Source organism: Callorhinchus milii, unplaced genomic scaffold (assembly GCF_018977255.1).
Source record: "Callorhinchus milii isolate IMCB2004 unplaced genomic scaffold, IMCB_Cmil_1.0 Scaffold7, whole genome shotgun sequence".
Classification (NCBI taxonomy): domain Eukaryota; kingdom Metazoa; phylum Chordata; class Chondrichthyes; order Chimaeriformes; family Callorhinchidae; genus Callorhinchus; species Callorhinchus milii.
In genome coordinates this window covers 13,364,110-13,381,206 of record NW_024704748.1, presented here as the reverse complement: position 1 = coordinate 13,381,206, position 17,097 = coordinate 13,364,110, and the positions used below count along the sequence as shown (strand labels likewise).

The 17,097-nt window shown below is 37.7% G+C and overlaps 1 protein-coding gene across 1 annotated transcript; it reads left to right on the top strand.

Moving 5' to 3' along the window:
* The first annotated feature begins 449 nt into the window (after positions 1-449).
* On the top strand, positions 450-11,123 carry abcg2c (ATP-binding cassette, sub-family G (WHITE), member 2c). The gene is made up of 15 exons (XM_007898001.2): positions 450-608; positions 1,145-1,204; positions 1,306-1,423; positions 1,603-1,758; positions 2,800-2,957; positions 3,715-3,866; positions 5,738-5,830; positions 6,180-6,361; positions 6,519-6,670; positions 7,469-7,558; positions 9,065-9,189; positions 9,794-9,948; positions 10,037-10,126; positions 10,616-10,668; positions 10,767-11,123. Exons 1-15 carry the CDS (start codon positions 454-456, stop codon positions 10,912-10,914), a joined length of 1,887 nt encoding a protein of 628 aa, XP_007896192.2. The 5' UTR covers positions 450-453; the 3' UTR covers positions 10,915-11,123.
* Positions 11,124-17,097: the final 5,974 nt, after the last annotated feature.

The window sequence follows — 17,097 nt, the reverse complement described above, 5'->3', positions numbered from 1 at the left end:
ATCCATAGGTAGGAGGATGGAATACAAAAGTGCTTCCTCCCTTCTCCCACACATCCCCTCAAAATGCTAATCCATTGTGCGGTTTCCAAGACTGTATCTTCTTGCCAAGAAATAACTATTTCAAACTTTATTCCCACCTTTTAAACAAAATACTTCCTGACACACAGAAATGTGCTGATGTCAAGAAAGTAACAAAATGTTTCGAATATAGTACAAGTGTTCTATATAAAGTTCAGTTGCAGGGATGGTGAGAAATATCAATCAGTCTACGATAAACTAACACAAACTTCTAACTACTGTATTATGTAACTGGGTCTAAATGAACTTTAATACCGGATGTTGCCTTTGGTAATCAGCAACGGTAGTGTTCGCTGTATCACTGCTCTTTAATATTTACTGTGTAACATAGATTGACCTTTGATTCATTTTGAACTCTCAGCTGCAGACGACAATATGGAAGCGTCGGCACAGAGCAGAAAAGAACAAGCAGGTGATTTTGAATCCCCAGGTCCCACTCTGACTTTCAGTAACATCAGCTATGCTGTGAACCTGAAGAAAACATTCAGTATCAAGAAAGGAGAGGAGAAATGGATCCTTCAAAATGTAAGGTAAATATTCTACTTGTGTTTAGCACTGCAGTGGCAGTGTAGAATCTTCAGGTAAATTTCCAAGATTGTTATGTAAAAACATTACATACCTCACAGATAACTATTCCTACTTTACAAGGGAAAAGCCTCGGATTAACACACAAAACGACCGATTACTCGTCAGCTCGTATTCCAATACATTTTCATCTTTGGAAATCATAAACTTTTAAAATTGTGCTTAAATCCAAAAATATATTGATTTTGTTCTCGGACATGCATTCTAATTGATGCTTTTAGTTAAGTTAACTGAGCCACGAAATGGCATGATCTTAACTTGAAGTTCCACTGATATCAAATGTAAGAATCATGTAGAATTTTTTTAAAATCCGTAAGGTTTAATCTTAATGGACAAACTGTTTGATCGCAGTTCTTGAAAAGGCTGAAAATGATTATAACTGAACTAAAAATACCAATTTAGCAAATAATGGAGGATAGTAATAAATGGGGATGTGTACTCTTCAAGCTGGTTGCAATTCACAGCAGGGTATCTTTTTCAGTGGGATTATGAAGCCTGGCATGAATGCTCTCCTTGGACCAACGGGAAGTGGCAAAACATCGTAAGTAATATACAGTAGAGCCTTGAACTGTCAGAATTGTAAACGCTCTAATGTTTTCTCATGGTACTGTACCAACAAAAAGATGTCCCTTGTTTTTGAAGGCTTCTGGATGTGCTTGCTCACCGGAAGAACCCCAAAGGGATTAAGTCAGGGCAGGTTCAACTGAATGGTCAATTCGTAGACTCAAGCTCTCATCAACCCTCTGCTTATGTAGTGCAGGTGAGAATGATCACACATTGTCATGATATGAACAATGTTGACCCCTTAGTTGCTGGCAATATTGTGAAGATGGCCAGTATTATGTCAATTAAAGTATCAGTTAAAATACTTTCAAAATGTATATGTACATATATATTACAAACAATTTGTGTATACATGAACTTTTTTTTCAAAACTAGGATGATATTTTAATGGGAACGTTAAGTGTGAGAGAAAATCTGGAGTTTTCTGCTAACCTTAGGTTATCGAAAAAGGAATACAATGCTGAGGAGAGGCAAAAGAAGGTGAATGAGGTCATTCAAGAGCTTGGATTACAAGACTGCGCTAGTACCAAGGTACATCAATTGCAAGGATTTTTTTTATGATTATTTATTTTCAGAACAAACAACTCTTACCTGCTTGGCATTCTACAAAAATGTATTTTGCACCTACTCACTCACTTTCATTAGCTTTTTGAAAACAATGTGCTTTTGTTGCTGTTTTTAGTGAAATAAGACTTTCTCTTCTCCTATTGTTGGATGCAATCCAGGGTATCCCTCCCTCTACTTATGTAATGCATCAGTTTAAATCAGCATTTTGTTAGTGGCATTTTGTTTTTGGTCAGGAGGGTGTCGTTGCTTAAGAGTATCCAAACCCACCTAAACATGAAAATTCCTCAGATAGATTGTTGGAATAGAATGTGCACTCTCTCCCTGGAGGGATGCGTCCTGTTTTCACAATTCCGGAAAGTATTAGGCACAGGTTAGCAAGATCCAAGGCTTGGGGCCCCCAGGATGTGCGCTGGGTTATCTATTGGAGTCTAATCAGCTAAAAATGCATAGTTTGCCAAATGGAGTCCTGTAGCTCAGTGGTTAGAGCGCTCGCAAGCGAGAGACCTGAGTTCAATTCCTGGCTGGGCGAAATGTTGGGCAAGTCTCCTTACTCCACTCGCCTCTGTTTGGAACCCAGTTGTTAGTCAATTGGTGGATCGCTTTTCCGAGGGTAATAAGTCCTTCAAAAAAAATAATAATAAATTGGTCACTTCAATCCACGACTGTTTGTGGGGCACTCCTGTGCGTATTTGGCTGCCATGTTTCATCCACAAAATAGACAGTCAATTCACTTTAGTTTATTCTGTGAAGCGCTTTGAGATGTCTCGAAGATGTAATAATGCGCTATATCAAATGCAAGAATTATTATTGATATTGCTGTCTGGCAAGCTTTCCCGCAACTTGTCCAGCTAGGACCTCCCTACCCATTGGGGCTTTGGTTTGCCACAAGCAGCAAATAAAATTATTTACCCAAATGTCTGCAGCTATATGTNAAAAAACATTGAAATGGTTTAATTTTTTGTATTGTTGAAATCTTCAGTTGTTAATCTATTCCTGCAATGCTAGATTGGGACAGAATTCCTTCGCGGGATTTCTGGTGGAGAGCGAAAACGCTGCAGTATTGGAATGGAGTTAATTACCTCACCTTCCCTGCTCTTCTTAGATGAGCCCACCACCGGACTGGATGCAAACACAGCCAATTCCATCATGCACTTGCTTTACATGTAAGTTATCCCATTGCTTTGGTTATTTATAGCCACCTAAAAATAGTAAACCCTAGTTAAAGCTAATTTATTGCTATATGTCATATCTTTAATATTGCCTTTGTGCAATTTGTCAAGTATTAGGGCATGTAAGAATACCTGAATGTAAATTAATGTGGAGACTGACAGAACAAATTGTTTTGGCTTGGAAGGAGCAAAGCTATCAAAAATGGGTTGGTAACTGAATTCATAATCTTGATAAAAGGTTACACTATGTGTGGGCATGTATAGAATGAGTAAATGGGGAATATACCATGGTTTCAAGAGATACATGACTCGCATTATAATATCTCAATGTACTTTGGATGTCATATACATTTTCTCAATTTTATTTGATGCTAATTGAACTTTCAGATCAAAACAAAGATAATTTTTCTGCAATTCTTGTAACATTAGTTGTAATTGTTTGGGACCCACACACCTATTACTTTACAGTACTGACTACCCTTTACCTGTATCTGCAGCTAACTGGCATAGTTTTGTTTGTTTCATGGTAAAAATGAAAGAGGAATAAATTATGTGTTTCTCAGACAAAGTCTTTAGTTATTCCTCCTTAACATCAAATTGAAGCATGTTGACTATGAAAAACATTAATGATCAGTGCCTTGTTATCTTAGTCAGAAGACCGTTCAAGCTGGTATTACGTGCTTTCCTTCTCTAAATGAACCACAACACAATACCTCAAGATTGAGATGACTAGAAGATTTGTGATTTGCAGGTTGTCTAGAAATTCTCGAACAATAATATTCTCCATCCATCAGCCTCGGTATTCCATCTTCAGACTGTTTGATAGTTTAACCTTGATGAATAAAGGTCAAATCATATACCAGGGGCCTGGTGCAGATGCTCTTGACTACTTTACAGAAATTGGTAAGAAATTTCAATACTTAACATTTGTTTGTGTTAGCTCACCTGGAGCGGGATGAAGGTAATTGAGAAATCATGTTTAGGATCAAGTTTTCACTGAGTAAGGAATAATACAAAATCTCCCTAAATCTGTTACCCCAAAAATAAATTGCTCAGTTTTTGATTTTAGTTTTTATAGGTTGAATGGTGAATTAATACCAGCTGATGCAGTACTCAATATAACACAATTTTGTGCAGTTGCCTTACATCAAGATATATTACATTTTGTAATACAACCTATGAAGAGCTTTGAGACGTATGCCTGACATCAAAGCACTGCATAAAATTTAAAGATTATTATTTTTGTATCCCATCTGTTTAGAATGCACATTTTTTGTTTGAGATGATAGATTACGTGTTTCTGATTGCATTGCCTAAAAAAGGGTTTGGGATAAATTTCAAAACTGAAATATAGATTGGTTGGAATAGAGTAATACACAGCTTGCTAACCTTTGTTTGAAATTGTGCTTAGAAATATATAACTTTGTTTAAAGTCATAACCAGGCTGGCCACAAATGAGACAAGACCTCACCATCACAATCTGTATGTCAGTCTGGCACACTCTCGCCTCTGAGTCAGAGGTTGTGGGTTCAAATCCTGCGTTGGGACTTGGAATCATATAGTCACATAGTCTAAGGTGACGCTCCTATGCAGTGCTAGGGGTGTGTTGCATTGTCAAAGGTGATGTTCTTCCATCTGCCTGTTCAGGTGAACGTTAAAGATTCCATGGCACTATTCGAAAAGAGAAAGAAATTTCTTCCGGTGTCTTAGCCTAAAATTCACTCCAAGGCTGTTACAGTAGCCTCATATGCTATCCCATTTTGTCAGTCATCCTCTTGTTAATGGTCGTAATCTGACAGAAATGTTTCCAGTTTGAGAAAAGTTTCTTCTCAATACTTGCAGCCCCTCCCCCTTTAGTGGCCATAACACTTTCCAGGTATAATCACCTTGCCATTAATGTCACTTTTTCAAAAAAAAATTCCTCTCTGGTACTGTTCTCATTTTCTTATTGTTTTCAGTGTATCTGTCACGAGTTGGTAGCCAGCGAACAAGATCTTGGGATGTAAAACGATGTTCTAGCAAGTGTTAGTGAACCTGTATACATGACTCATTCAGTCCCACCAATTCTGTGTTATAAGATAAGGATACAGAAGCTGAATATGATTACACTGGAGAAGTGAAAGCTCGGGGAAGATCTTACTGAAATATTCAAGGCATAGATAAACCAACCAACCAAGTTTCACATACTTGCAAACTCGAGGGGATACATTCTTGAGCTCAGGAAAGGGAAGGAATATAAATAAGGTAGTTTTGATTTTTTGGCGATCAGCTGAGTATCGGAAGCCCACCACAAGAGTGTTCACACCAAGCTGCTGAGTGCTCCTCATAAATTGCATGGTTTGGGTATGTTGTGAACACAATCTCCCAAGAGCGTGCATTGGAGACCTGGGTTCAATTCCCGGCAGGGCGAAAAGTTGGACAAGTTTTCTTATTCCACGCACCTCTGTTTACCTAGCAGTCAGTAAGAACCCAGTTATTAGTCAATTGGCAGATCACTTTTCCAGGGGTAATAATTCCCCCCAAAATAATAATAAATTGGTCATTCAATCCATGACTGTTTGTGGAACACTGCTGTGCACAATTGGCTGACGTGTTTCGCCCACAAAATATACGGTAAATTCACTTTACAATATATTCTAGGAAGTGCTTTGAGACGTCTTGAAGACTTGATAAGGTGCTATACCAAATGCAAGGATTATTATTATTGATATCTTGACGTATATTGGTGTTTACAAGGATTATGACAAGAATGCATGTAAATTGCTCATTGATAGGATTCAAGTGTGAACCTTACAACAATCCTTCAGATTTTTTCTTGGATGTCATCAATGGAGCAGTTACATCTTCCCTTGAAACTCCCAATTCAGGTGAGAACTAAAATGTTTTCTTTAGTTCATTATAAATATCTAATACTGTGCACCCAGTAAGAGACTGCCAATTAGAATTTAGAATATGCCTATGATGTAAGTTATGGGAAGGAGGAACGAGACAAAAATCCTAAGAATATGTCATAGGTTATGACGTTTGTTAGCAAGGGTGGGATGAAACCTTAGGCAAATTTTCTTGCTCTCTGTTTACCTAGGAGTATGTAGGAATATGTGGGAACCCAGTAATTTCACCATTACCAACAATTACCTTTATATGAGGGTTTATTTACAGCATGACGGAAATAACTCTAACATGTTGTTTGCAAGTAAAGATATGATTTTTTTCAAGCCCCAGCCATCACTACTTACGTAACAGTGGATTCCAGCTCTGATAAGAACCACTTGGTCCATCGTTATGAGCAATCTCGCTACTATGACAAGGTTAAGAAGGAACTGAAACAGTTCTACAAACCAAGAAACTCAATGTCAAAAGTAAAAACAAAATCTTACCCAACTTCCTTTTGGAACCAGGTAGGTATATCTCTCTCCTGTATTTTTGTTGGTTACTTGCTCTTATTAATTACAGATCCAACATAAATGTAATCAATGTTTTCTCATTGTGCGTCACTTGAAGTGCTAATTTTTCTTCTTCATGTTATCAATTTATTTTTCTCACTCGTATATTTAGCTGTATATAGTAGGTGGGCGCACTATGAAGAATTTCCTACGAAACCCACAGACTTCAGTTGTTCAAGTGTTCATGATGATATTCTTTGGTATTTTGAATGGGCTTATTTTTTTTCAAATACCCAACACAATGCCTGAAGCTTTGCAAAACAGGTAGGACAAACATAATGATATTATAATTGATATAGGCACCACTTTACAAAATACATTTCTTTAAGCATTATCAATTATTTAATTTCCAAACAATTAAAGTGTTTTGTAGTATATGTGTAAATGTTATTTTCTTGCACTACCCACTGTTCAAGTCTCCTTTTGTTCTGTGCCAAAGGCACGTCAAAAGGGAAAAGATTTTGTTCCCAGGTCTCTGTAAAGACACTGGAATATTGAAAAAATGTATAGAATGATGAACAATTCAAATTTGTCCTCTTCTCAGCTTCTCACCCTTCCAACCCTCTCTTAGCATTATCCACTGACCAGATATGGCTAAATCAGGATACAACTGTGGTGTAAAATTGTGTTCCCTAAATAATAATAATAATAATCCTTGCATTTGATATAGCGCTTTTCACGTCGGGAGGACGTCCCAAAGCGCTTCACAGAACACACTGTAAAGTGAATTGACTGTATATTTGTGGGCGAAAGCGGCAGCCAATTGCACACAGCAATGTCCCACAAACAGTCGTAGATTGAAAATGACCAATTTATTATTGTTTTTGGTTTTGGAGGGATTATTATTAGGCGTGTGGAGTAAGGAAACTTGCCCAAGGTTTCGCCCTGCCTGGAATTGAACTCAGGTCTCTCGCTTGCAAAGCGAGTGGTCTAACCACTGAGCTACAGGACTCCAAATGATACTGCATTAAACTGATATGATATACCACAAAGTATCACCCCCAGTTCTCCTTAACTTTATCCTCACATTAAATCTCATTGGTGCTTCTTTTGATTTTGCAGAATTGGTGCTTTTTTCTTCTTGATAATCAACCAAGTTTTTGGCAACCTTTCAGCCGTGGAACTCTTCATAAAGGAAAAAGTACTCTTCATGTAAGTTGATAAGAGTTGTTCTTATGCTCCAGCTCTGCCATTGTTAAGCATTCTGAGACTCTGCCCTGCGTGGATGGCATTGTATAAGTGCAAGTTGTGTTGTTATGCGGCATATGGTAGATGAATAGAAAACATAAATTACATTGTCACAAACATACCAAGATATCCCTCCCCATTAAAGATCACATGTGCCTAGCCAACAATCCTCCAGATTAATTTATCATCACTTCATAGGATTTTACAATCTTGATGTGGAAAAAATCAGTCCATTTGTCTATGAATAGAGAGTAACTGTACTTGATAGCAATAACCCATGACATGCTTTGAGGGGTTTAGACATTGCTGGGATTATTATTATAGATGCAGCCACTTTCTGTAATGAAGTTTTCATGTTTTTACTGTATCATACATGAACTGAAATGCCAAAATTATATTGTTACATATAAGCACTTGTTGTAGATCTTCCACTAACCCCTTCATTTATTTTCTGGATTTTGAGAGCAACTGATACTTTTGGAAATTTTTCCACAACAATAACAATTTGCATTTATATAGTGCCCTTCAATCGGGGTGGCATTTCGGATATTACAGGTGACATGTCTTGTAGCCTTTTCCGCTGCCTCTTTGGCTAAGAAGATTATTCTGAATCAGAACATATAATCTTGGTTTGGAAATTATGTATCAATATGTATCACCCAAAATTATATTACTTTGGACTATGTACCATCCAAGGGTTGTTTTGAAGACTGCTATGCAACATTATATGGTTGCTTACAGATTTATATATAGCAGACAAAAACATTCACATGTTTCCTCATGTGAAACTCACATCATATATTTGCTATGCTGCATTTTTTTTATTGATAGAGTGCACAACAAATAAGGATTACAAATGTCAGAAATGAAATAGTAACAGTTTGTGTACAGTGCTTGTCCAGCCTTCACAGATAACCTCAAAAGCATTATACTATGAATGGCATCAATATAAGTTATCATCAGTGAATAACTTTTTCAGTGTATTTTGATTTTTCAAATGTGTTATTTTTGTCAATTTATTTTAACACAACCGTATTTGAATGATTTGTTCGGAAGCCTATTGTTTGCTCTTTAACCTTCATGTAGCCTTAGAACTGGGTTCATAAATAGTTTAAGGCTGACAGTGCTGGTAGCTGCCCATTTAAGTTACACAGTTGAATCCAAGGCGTTGTCAGCAACATAAAAACAACACATTGGTTCCCAAGTCATCATGACTCACAATATTTTTTAACATTTTAGCTCTTTTGAGTGCTGACCAATTTGCTACTTTCAAAAATCTGCTTTGTAACCTCATAAGGACAATCAGCAATATTGTAATTATATTCTGTACAATGTTATGGTATTCTAAATTTGAATGAAATATATAGGAGTGAACATTTCTTGCATGAGCAAAGTGAAAGACTATCTTACTCTATTCCTAAGGCTTGTGATACATCCATGTTACAGACAATATAAATTTATTTTAAATAGACATGAAAATTCAAGTGGTTATTACCGGACCTCTGCATACTTCCTATCCAAAATCTTAATTGATCTGATACCCAATCGTATCATACCAATATTTGGCCTTGCAGCTATATCCTACTTCATGATTGGTAAGTCTATCTATCTGTGCGTCTCACACAAAAGCAAATTGAAATACCGTTGATAATCAAAATAAGATACAATTCAAAACTAGACCCTAATGGGCCCATATCATGTTAGATGTTTGCCTGCACATATAAACAGAAAATGCATCCAATAATTATGTTTCCTTATATTTCTTGGATTGTACATAATAATAATCCTTGCATTTGATATAGTGCTTTTTATGTCTTCTAGATGTTTCAAAGTGCTTCACAGAATATACTGTAAAGTGAATTAACTGTATATTTGTGAGCGAAACGCACGCGATTCATGTGATTTCATCATAAAACTCAAGAAATGACCTTTGATCACATTTTGTGATACGTGCCCAGTAGCTATTTGTATTTGGCAATGAAGTATGTTCATTAAGTGCTCCACACTATCTACTTGATGCTGCACTGCAGCAATGAAGATTATCAACGGCTGAGAATTGCAATGGCTGTTGTCACTTTCTGGAATCATTTCACACATTTCAAAAGCAGGAGATCCTCTTGTCCATTTATAAACTTATTATTCAATGAAACAAGTATCATTCCTACCTTGATGAGTACCATATTTTATCTTTGAATGCAGGGTTGAAGGAAGATGTTACATCCTTTTTCCTTTTCATTTTGACCATAAGTCTGACCAGCTTGGCGGCAGTGAGTCTGGCTTTCTTTGTGAGTGCAAGTGCTAACACATTTGCAGCTGCCAATGCCCTCATCGCCATCCCCTATGTCTTGATGATGGTAAGAATCTACTTTTCATTCAGTTGCTTGCTGACATCTTCGATTACTTACATGTTAGAGAAGTGTAACAGTACATTTATGTTTGTAGGTTTTTGGAGGTTTCTTGGTGAACCTAAATGGCATGTTGAACTGGCTTTCATGGCTGAAATGGATCAGTATATTCCGCTATGGTTTGGACGTAAGATTTCTCTTTTATAAAAAAAAATCTTCACAATAGATGTAAACCTTGGCGAGGAATCTCAACTATTCAAAAAATCCTTCATCCCATATAAGTTTATTCTGGTTGCTGCAATGTTGCAGTGCAGTAAGGTGCTGCTTTTCTCCTTTATTCCTTCACATGCTGATTTTACCAGTTCCAGCTTGATTCATTTCTCACCTCTGGGTCACACGATCGTGGGTTCAGTCCCCAAATTGGGATCTGAGCTCATAGTCTAGGCTACCTCTCCAATCCAAGATTGATATTCTCTTAATTTGAGATCAAAAGAATGAGCAGGACCTATGGATGGAGTAGGAGGGATTGGGAACTCAAATCATATCTGAATGTGTTCAGGGAACTCAGGAGTATATTAATCAGCTAAAATGAGAACAACAATTTAGAGGGTGGGGCAGGGGGTAGAAGAGAACTCATACTCCTATTCCAATTAATCTGTTTTCTTTCTTTTCACAGGCACTTGCAATCAATGAACTAAAAGGACAAATATTTTATTCAAATTTAACACTGTAAGTTTTTTTCCTTCCTAACTGTATCCGTCTAAAAATTGTTTTTTTATTATCATTCTTCCCATCTCCTTTGATAATTTGCATTCCATTTTTTCCAGATTCTATGGCGAGGCGTACCTGGACCAGCAAGGAATCAATCACAGTACTTGGGGCTTCTGGCAAAATGAAGTTGCACTTTTTTGTATGACAATAGTATTCATGTTCTTGGCATTTGTGCAGCTTTTAACAGTTAATAAGTGGAAGTAGAATGTTGTCCCCTTAGTTCAAAGGACTATCTGTTCTGCTATGAATCCTTTTTACGTGAGGAATGATCTAAAAGCACTTCAATTTGTTAATTAATTAAAAAGTAGTTTATTGTTTCAGAAATGTAAAGGAATTGTTTCTGTTCAAGAGATGTCACATTTTGAACTACCTTTATGCATCGTTAGTTAACAAATTACCATTGGAAACAATGTTGAAAGAGAGAGGTTGAAGTCAAATTTTGTTATTGTTGAATCAATTTGTTAAAAATACTTCTCCAATATTGATTTAAGAATAGGTGACATGAGTGCCTTTCAAATAACATAAGAACGTAAGAATTAAGAGCAGGAGTAGGCCATTCGGCCCCTCGAGCCTGCCCCGCCATTTGGTAAGATCATGACTGATCTTCTAACCTAACTCCAATTACCTGCCCTATAATAATAATAATAATAATCATAATAATCCTTGCATTTGATATAGCGCTTTTCACGTCGGGAGGACGTCCCAAAGTGCTTCACAGAACACACTGTAAAGTGAATTGACTGTATATTTGTGGGCGAATGTGGCAGCCAATTGCACACAGCAATATCCCACAAACAGTCGTAGATTGAAAATGACCAATTTTATTATTGTTTTTGGTTTTGGAGGGATTATTATTAGGCTCTGTGTGGAGTAAGGAAACTTGCCCAAGGTTTCGCCCTGACCTGCCTGGAATTGAACTCGGGTCTCTCACTTGCAAAGCGAGTGCTCTAACCACTGAGTTACAGGACGCCACAATATCTCCTAATCGCTCTATTTTTTAAAAATCCATCAGTCTCAGCCTTGAAGGTGTGAACACAAAGCTCAGCTTGATATCATTGTCAAACAGAAAAATAACTTTTCTTTGAGAGAACTAATCCATGATATCAATATTTCTGTAATATTTGTATGGCTGCAAAATAAATACATTCTCTTCCATCACCAATACTCTTGGATCTTGCTATCAAGTATTATAGCCTATGTACCCAATCTTGCAAGCATTCAATGCCAGTTGATAGGAATGAATCATTTACTGAAATTGAGTAACCAATTTTACTTGGTCACTGAGCACTGCACCACTAGACGCACTGGACAGTTAACCAGAGGACAGCTATCACTGATTTATTTGTTTGAACAAGGAAATAGGCTCCCCTCTCCCATCAGATATCAGAATGAAAGGAATTTTGAAATTCAGAATACGACTATGTAAATAATGAATCCTAGATATGTTGTGCTCAATCTTCTGGAATTCCACTCAGATTCTGACTTCAGAGAAGTAGGAACTCAGATTGATATTTGAGGGGAGTTTCAGAAGATCAGCTGGATTTAGACATTTCCCAAAGTCTCAGTCGAATAGATACAATGAGGAATGCAGCTTCTTAGACCCTACAGAGAATTCTGTTCACCTCTGAGGTGCAGGAAATAGCTATGAACCTGGGTGATTCCTATTGCTCTTTGTAATCTCCTGGACAGCTGCCCAGAATGATGGATGGAAACAACTAGAACACATGTTTGAGAGTGCTGTTCTGGACACAGACACCAGCGGTCAGTCATCTGGTAGATTGGGTGACGTGGGATAAGTTCAGTCGACAACTCTGAATTGACCTCCAGCCCTTCAGATTGGCATGAACTGATTTTTCAACATTTACTCTGTCATTCCCAAATTCCATTTTGTCAATTCATGTGTGGGTTTCCTTACAACTATCACCTAATCATTAGTTATTGATGTACCTTTCACTAGTAAATATTCTTTCTAGAGAAATATTGACTTAGTGAAAGTGTAAAAGATCATCAGCTACACTTAAGTAGTGATTGAGACTTTTGAAAACAAAATGAATTCAATGGGTTAAACAATATCCTTTCTCACGATGCCCTTGCCTTTCCCAATAATGACACGCCCACCCACTTCTGAGATATTAATAGTCATACGTTCAAGTGTATATCATTAAATAACTCAGCATTATCACACATTGTCAAGAAGATGTGAGATGACTCATACCTTTTTGACGGAAGAGAATGGTATGACTCAGGGAAGGGGTGGAAGAGGAATTAAATCACATAAATATGCACGCAAAAAAAACAACTGAATGGTATCTATTTAATGCACGCACTGCTTTGTCTCTTATTCAGCTGCTTTTTTTAGTTAGGTACAAAGTACAATTTACCAGGTCACAAATTGCAAAATACTTTTCTATTGGGATTTATTTTAAAACAGATTGCAGATCTAGATAACAAACCTTGCTTCTTTCACTTTTCCAGTTTCCGCTTGAATAAGCTGCTGAAAAAAAACACTTGGTACATCAAATAGCAATCAATTGAATGTCAATTCAGAAGTTGTTGTACTTTCCTGATGTAGATGCTTTTTCCCTTTTTGGCACTTTTGAGTTCAACAGCTTCTCCAGGAATGCTTCCTGTTAGTTTTTTAAAAAAATGAATTTAATTTGCTGGAAGAAAGGGTGGAATTGACATCAACAGTATGTAACTTGGGTAGTTAATTGTACATGCACCATATCTAAAAACTATTTATTCAGCTATATTTGTATTACATATTTAAAAAGCTTTACTTTGAAAACAGATCCATCTTTAAAAATCCATTTACTGTACTTGGGTTCTTTATATGAAAATGTAATGCATTGCCAATAGAAAGAGAAGTAAACTGCATTGCTTTAAATATAACCCCCTTCTGCCATTGCAGTAAACCTCCCAAATTAATGTAGCAAGCATATTTGCTCAAATAGAATCTCTCCATTACCCATGGTTAACTTTATAATATTTCTTCCATTTGATTGACCTAATCAATTTAACTAAATGGTATTTGTTCAATACCCACACTGCTTTGTCTCTTATCCAGCTGCTTTTAGTCAGGTACAAGGTACAGTGTACCAGGTCAGACTGAGAAATATACTGCGGTACTTTCCTATTGGAATTTATCTTTTCATGGCTCAGTAAAACAGATTGCAGATCTAGATAGCAAACCTTGCTTCTTTCCCTTTGCCAATTTCTGCTTGAATAACCTGCTGAAAAAACACTCTTGGTACATCAAAAAGCAATCAACTGAATGTTCAGAAGCTGTTGTGCTTTCCTGATGTTCCATAGGTTTTCCCTTTTCAGCATTTTTGAGTTCAACAGCTTCTCCAAGAACACTTTCTTCTTTAGCAGCAGCTTCTGAACCCTTTCCTCTATGATCGCTCCTTCAGTCATCCTCCCACCCCCACCCCTTTGGCCCCCACTCCTCTTGATTACAACCCCCAGCACAGGTGTAAACTCTTGACTGTTGAGCACCTTGGAACATCAACCCAACATGAAAGGTGCTACGTAAATGCAATTGTTGTTGTAATGGTCTCCAATCTGAAGTCAATATCTTTATATTTGCAGGATTTTTTTAAGCTCATCAAATATTTACACTTATGCAAAGTGTAAAAATGCAAGGGAACTAAACTTCTTATATTCCCTGGAATATTGTGTGTAAAAATATTTTAAGGCTCTACATAAAAATACAGATGTATTTTAAATTTAGAAATCAACATAAGTTGAAATAGAATTCATTTGAGTTTCTGCGCAGTTGTCTTATTTTCTTCCCCATCCTCTGAAAGTAATCAAGACTTCAATAATAGCAGTCCTCAAATATCCCCAGCAATACTATTATTCTCAGACCCCAGATCTTTGAACATTGTGTTTTAATTCATTACAAATAAGTTGTAATATCCTGAAAGGTCATTCAGAATTCTGCAGCTCGTGTACTGTCCCGCACCAGGCTTCGCGACCACATCAGTCCCACCCTCGTTCACCTCCACTGGCTCCCCATCCCCCAGAGGATCAAACTCAAGATCCTCATCCTCACCTACAAGGCCATTCACGGCCTTGCTCCCTCCTACCTCTCCGACCTACTATACCCCTACTTATCTGCCCGTACCCTCCATTCCTCTGGCTCCGGTCTGCTCCACATCCCCCGCCCCACCATCGGTGGCTGGGCCTTCAGCCTCTCAGCCCCTAGGCTCTGGAACTCCATCCCCCAGTGCCTTCGCCTTGCTTCCTCCCTTTCCTCCTTCAAGGCCGGTCTCAAGACCTTTCTCTTTGACTGTGTCTTCAGCTCCCCTCTCGACTCTCTACCCCCTTCTCACTCCCTCCCTTCTCTTCCCTCACCCTAACCATTTCCCCCCTGCTCGGGTCCTGACCCAACTGTCCAGCGCCTTGGGACGTTCTCCCGACGTGAAAGACGCTCTATAAAGAGGAAGAGATTAACAAAAGTAAATCTGGGTCCCTTACAGGCAGAGACGGCAGAAATTATAACAGGGAATAAAGAAATGGCAAAGTCACTAAACAAATACTTTGCTTCTGTCTTCACGTTGGAAGATACTAAAAACTTACTGGAAATAATGGGGAACTTAAAGAAATTAATATCAGTAAATAGTACTAGAGAAATTGATGGGACTAAAAACTTATAAATCCCCTGGACCTGATGGCCTGCATCCTAGGATTTTAAAAGAGGTGGTTGCAGAAATAGTGGATGCATTGTTTTTGATCTTCCAGAATTCCCTGGATTCTGGAACGGTTCCTGTTGATTGGAAGTTCGCAAATGTAACACCGCTATTTAAGGGTGGGAGAGAAAGAATGTGGAACTATAGACTAATTAGCCTGACATCAGTGGTAGGGAAAATTTTAGAGTCTATAATTAGGGATTTCATCGTGGGGCACTTAGAAAGTCATAATATGATTAGGCAAAGTCAACACGGTTTTATGAAAAGGAAATTGTGTTTAACAAATCTTTGAGTTTTTTTTGAAGATGTAACTAGCAGGTTAGATAGGGGGAAACCAGTGGATATAGTGTACTTAGATTTTCAGAAGACATTCGACAAGGTGCCACATAAAAGGTTGTTGCATAAGACTAGGGCTCATTGAATTAAGGGTAATATGTTAGCATGGATCGAAGAATGGTTAACAGGCAGAAAAGAGAGTAGGGATAAATTGATCCTTCTCAGATTGGCCGGCTGTGACTAATGAAGTGCCACAAGGATCAGTGCTTGGGCCTCAACTGTTTATGGTATACATCAGTGACTTAGATGAGGAAATAGAGCTTAATATATTCAGATGATAGAAAGCTAGGTAGGAAAGTAAGCTGAAAGGAGGACACAAGGAGGATGCAAAGGAAAATAGACAGGTTAAGTGAGTGGGCAAGAAGGTGGCAGATGGAATATAATGTGGGGAAGTGTGAAGTTATTCACCTAGGTAGAAAAAATAGAAAAACAGATTATTTTCTAGACGGGGAGAGACTAGATAGTGTTAGTATTCAGAGGGATTTAGATGTCCTATACACCAATCACAGAAAGTTAGTATCCAGGTACAGCAAGCAATTAGGAAAGCTAATAGTATGTTAGCATTTAGTGCAAAGGGGTTAGAGTACAAGAGTAGGAAAGTCTTACTGCAATTGTATAGGGCCTTGGTGAGACCCCACCTGGAATATTGTGTGCAGTTTTGGGTCTCCTTATCTAAGAAAGGATATACTCACCTTAGAGAGGGTGAAATGTAGGTTCACTAGGTTGGTTCCTGAGATGAGGGGGTTGACCTACAAGGAGAGGTTAAGTAAACTAGGCCTATACTCTCTAGAATATAGAAGAATTAGAGGTGATTTATAGAAACCTATAAGATTCTTTAGGGTCTTGATAGGGTAGATAGTGTGAGACTGTTTCCCCTGGTGAAGAATCTAAAACTAGAGGTCATAGTCTCAGGATTGAAGGTCAGCCCTTTAGAACTGAGTTGAGAAAACATTTCTTCACTCAGAGGGTAGTGAATTTATGGAATTCTCTACCCCAGAAGGCTGTGGATGCTCAGCCATTGAACATATTTAAGACTGAGATCGATAGATTTTTAAAAACTAAAGGGATATGGGGATAGGGCAGGTAAATGGAATTAAGTTAGAAGATCAGCCATGATCTTATTAAATGTCAGGGCAGGCTCAAGGGGGCGAATAGCCTACTCCTATTTCTTGTGTTCTTATAAGATAATTCTACTTCCTACTGAACAAGAAGGCAATTTTCATGGTATGAAATTGTCAAATATGGATTTCAAGCATACACCAAGGACTGTTAAAAGTTCAAATGACAAATTTCCTATAGCACTGTAAACAATTTTTATAATCATACACATAGCTTAAACTATTTAATTTGAGAACCC

What these genes read in the sequence shown, in the direction of transcription:
- abcg2c (XM_007898001.2), top strand. Translation starts at nt 454, where the DNA reads ATGGAAGCGTCGGCACAGAGCAGAAAAGAACAAGCAGGTGATTTTGAA. An exon ending in CAACTTCCTTTTGGAACCAG is followed by an intron (nt 6,362 to 6,518) that starts GTAGGTATATCT and finishes TCGTATATTTAG; the next exon opens with CTGTATATAGTAGGTGGGCG. An exon ending in AAGGAAAAAGTACTCTTCAT is followed by an intron (nt 7,559 to 9,064) that starts GTAAGTTGATAA and finishes TATTTTAAATAG; the next exon opens with ACATGAAAATTCAAGTGGTT.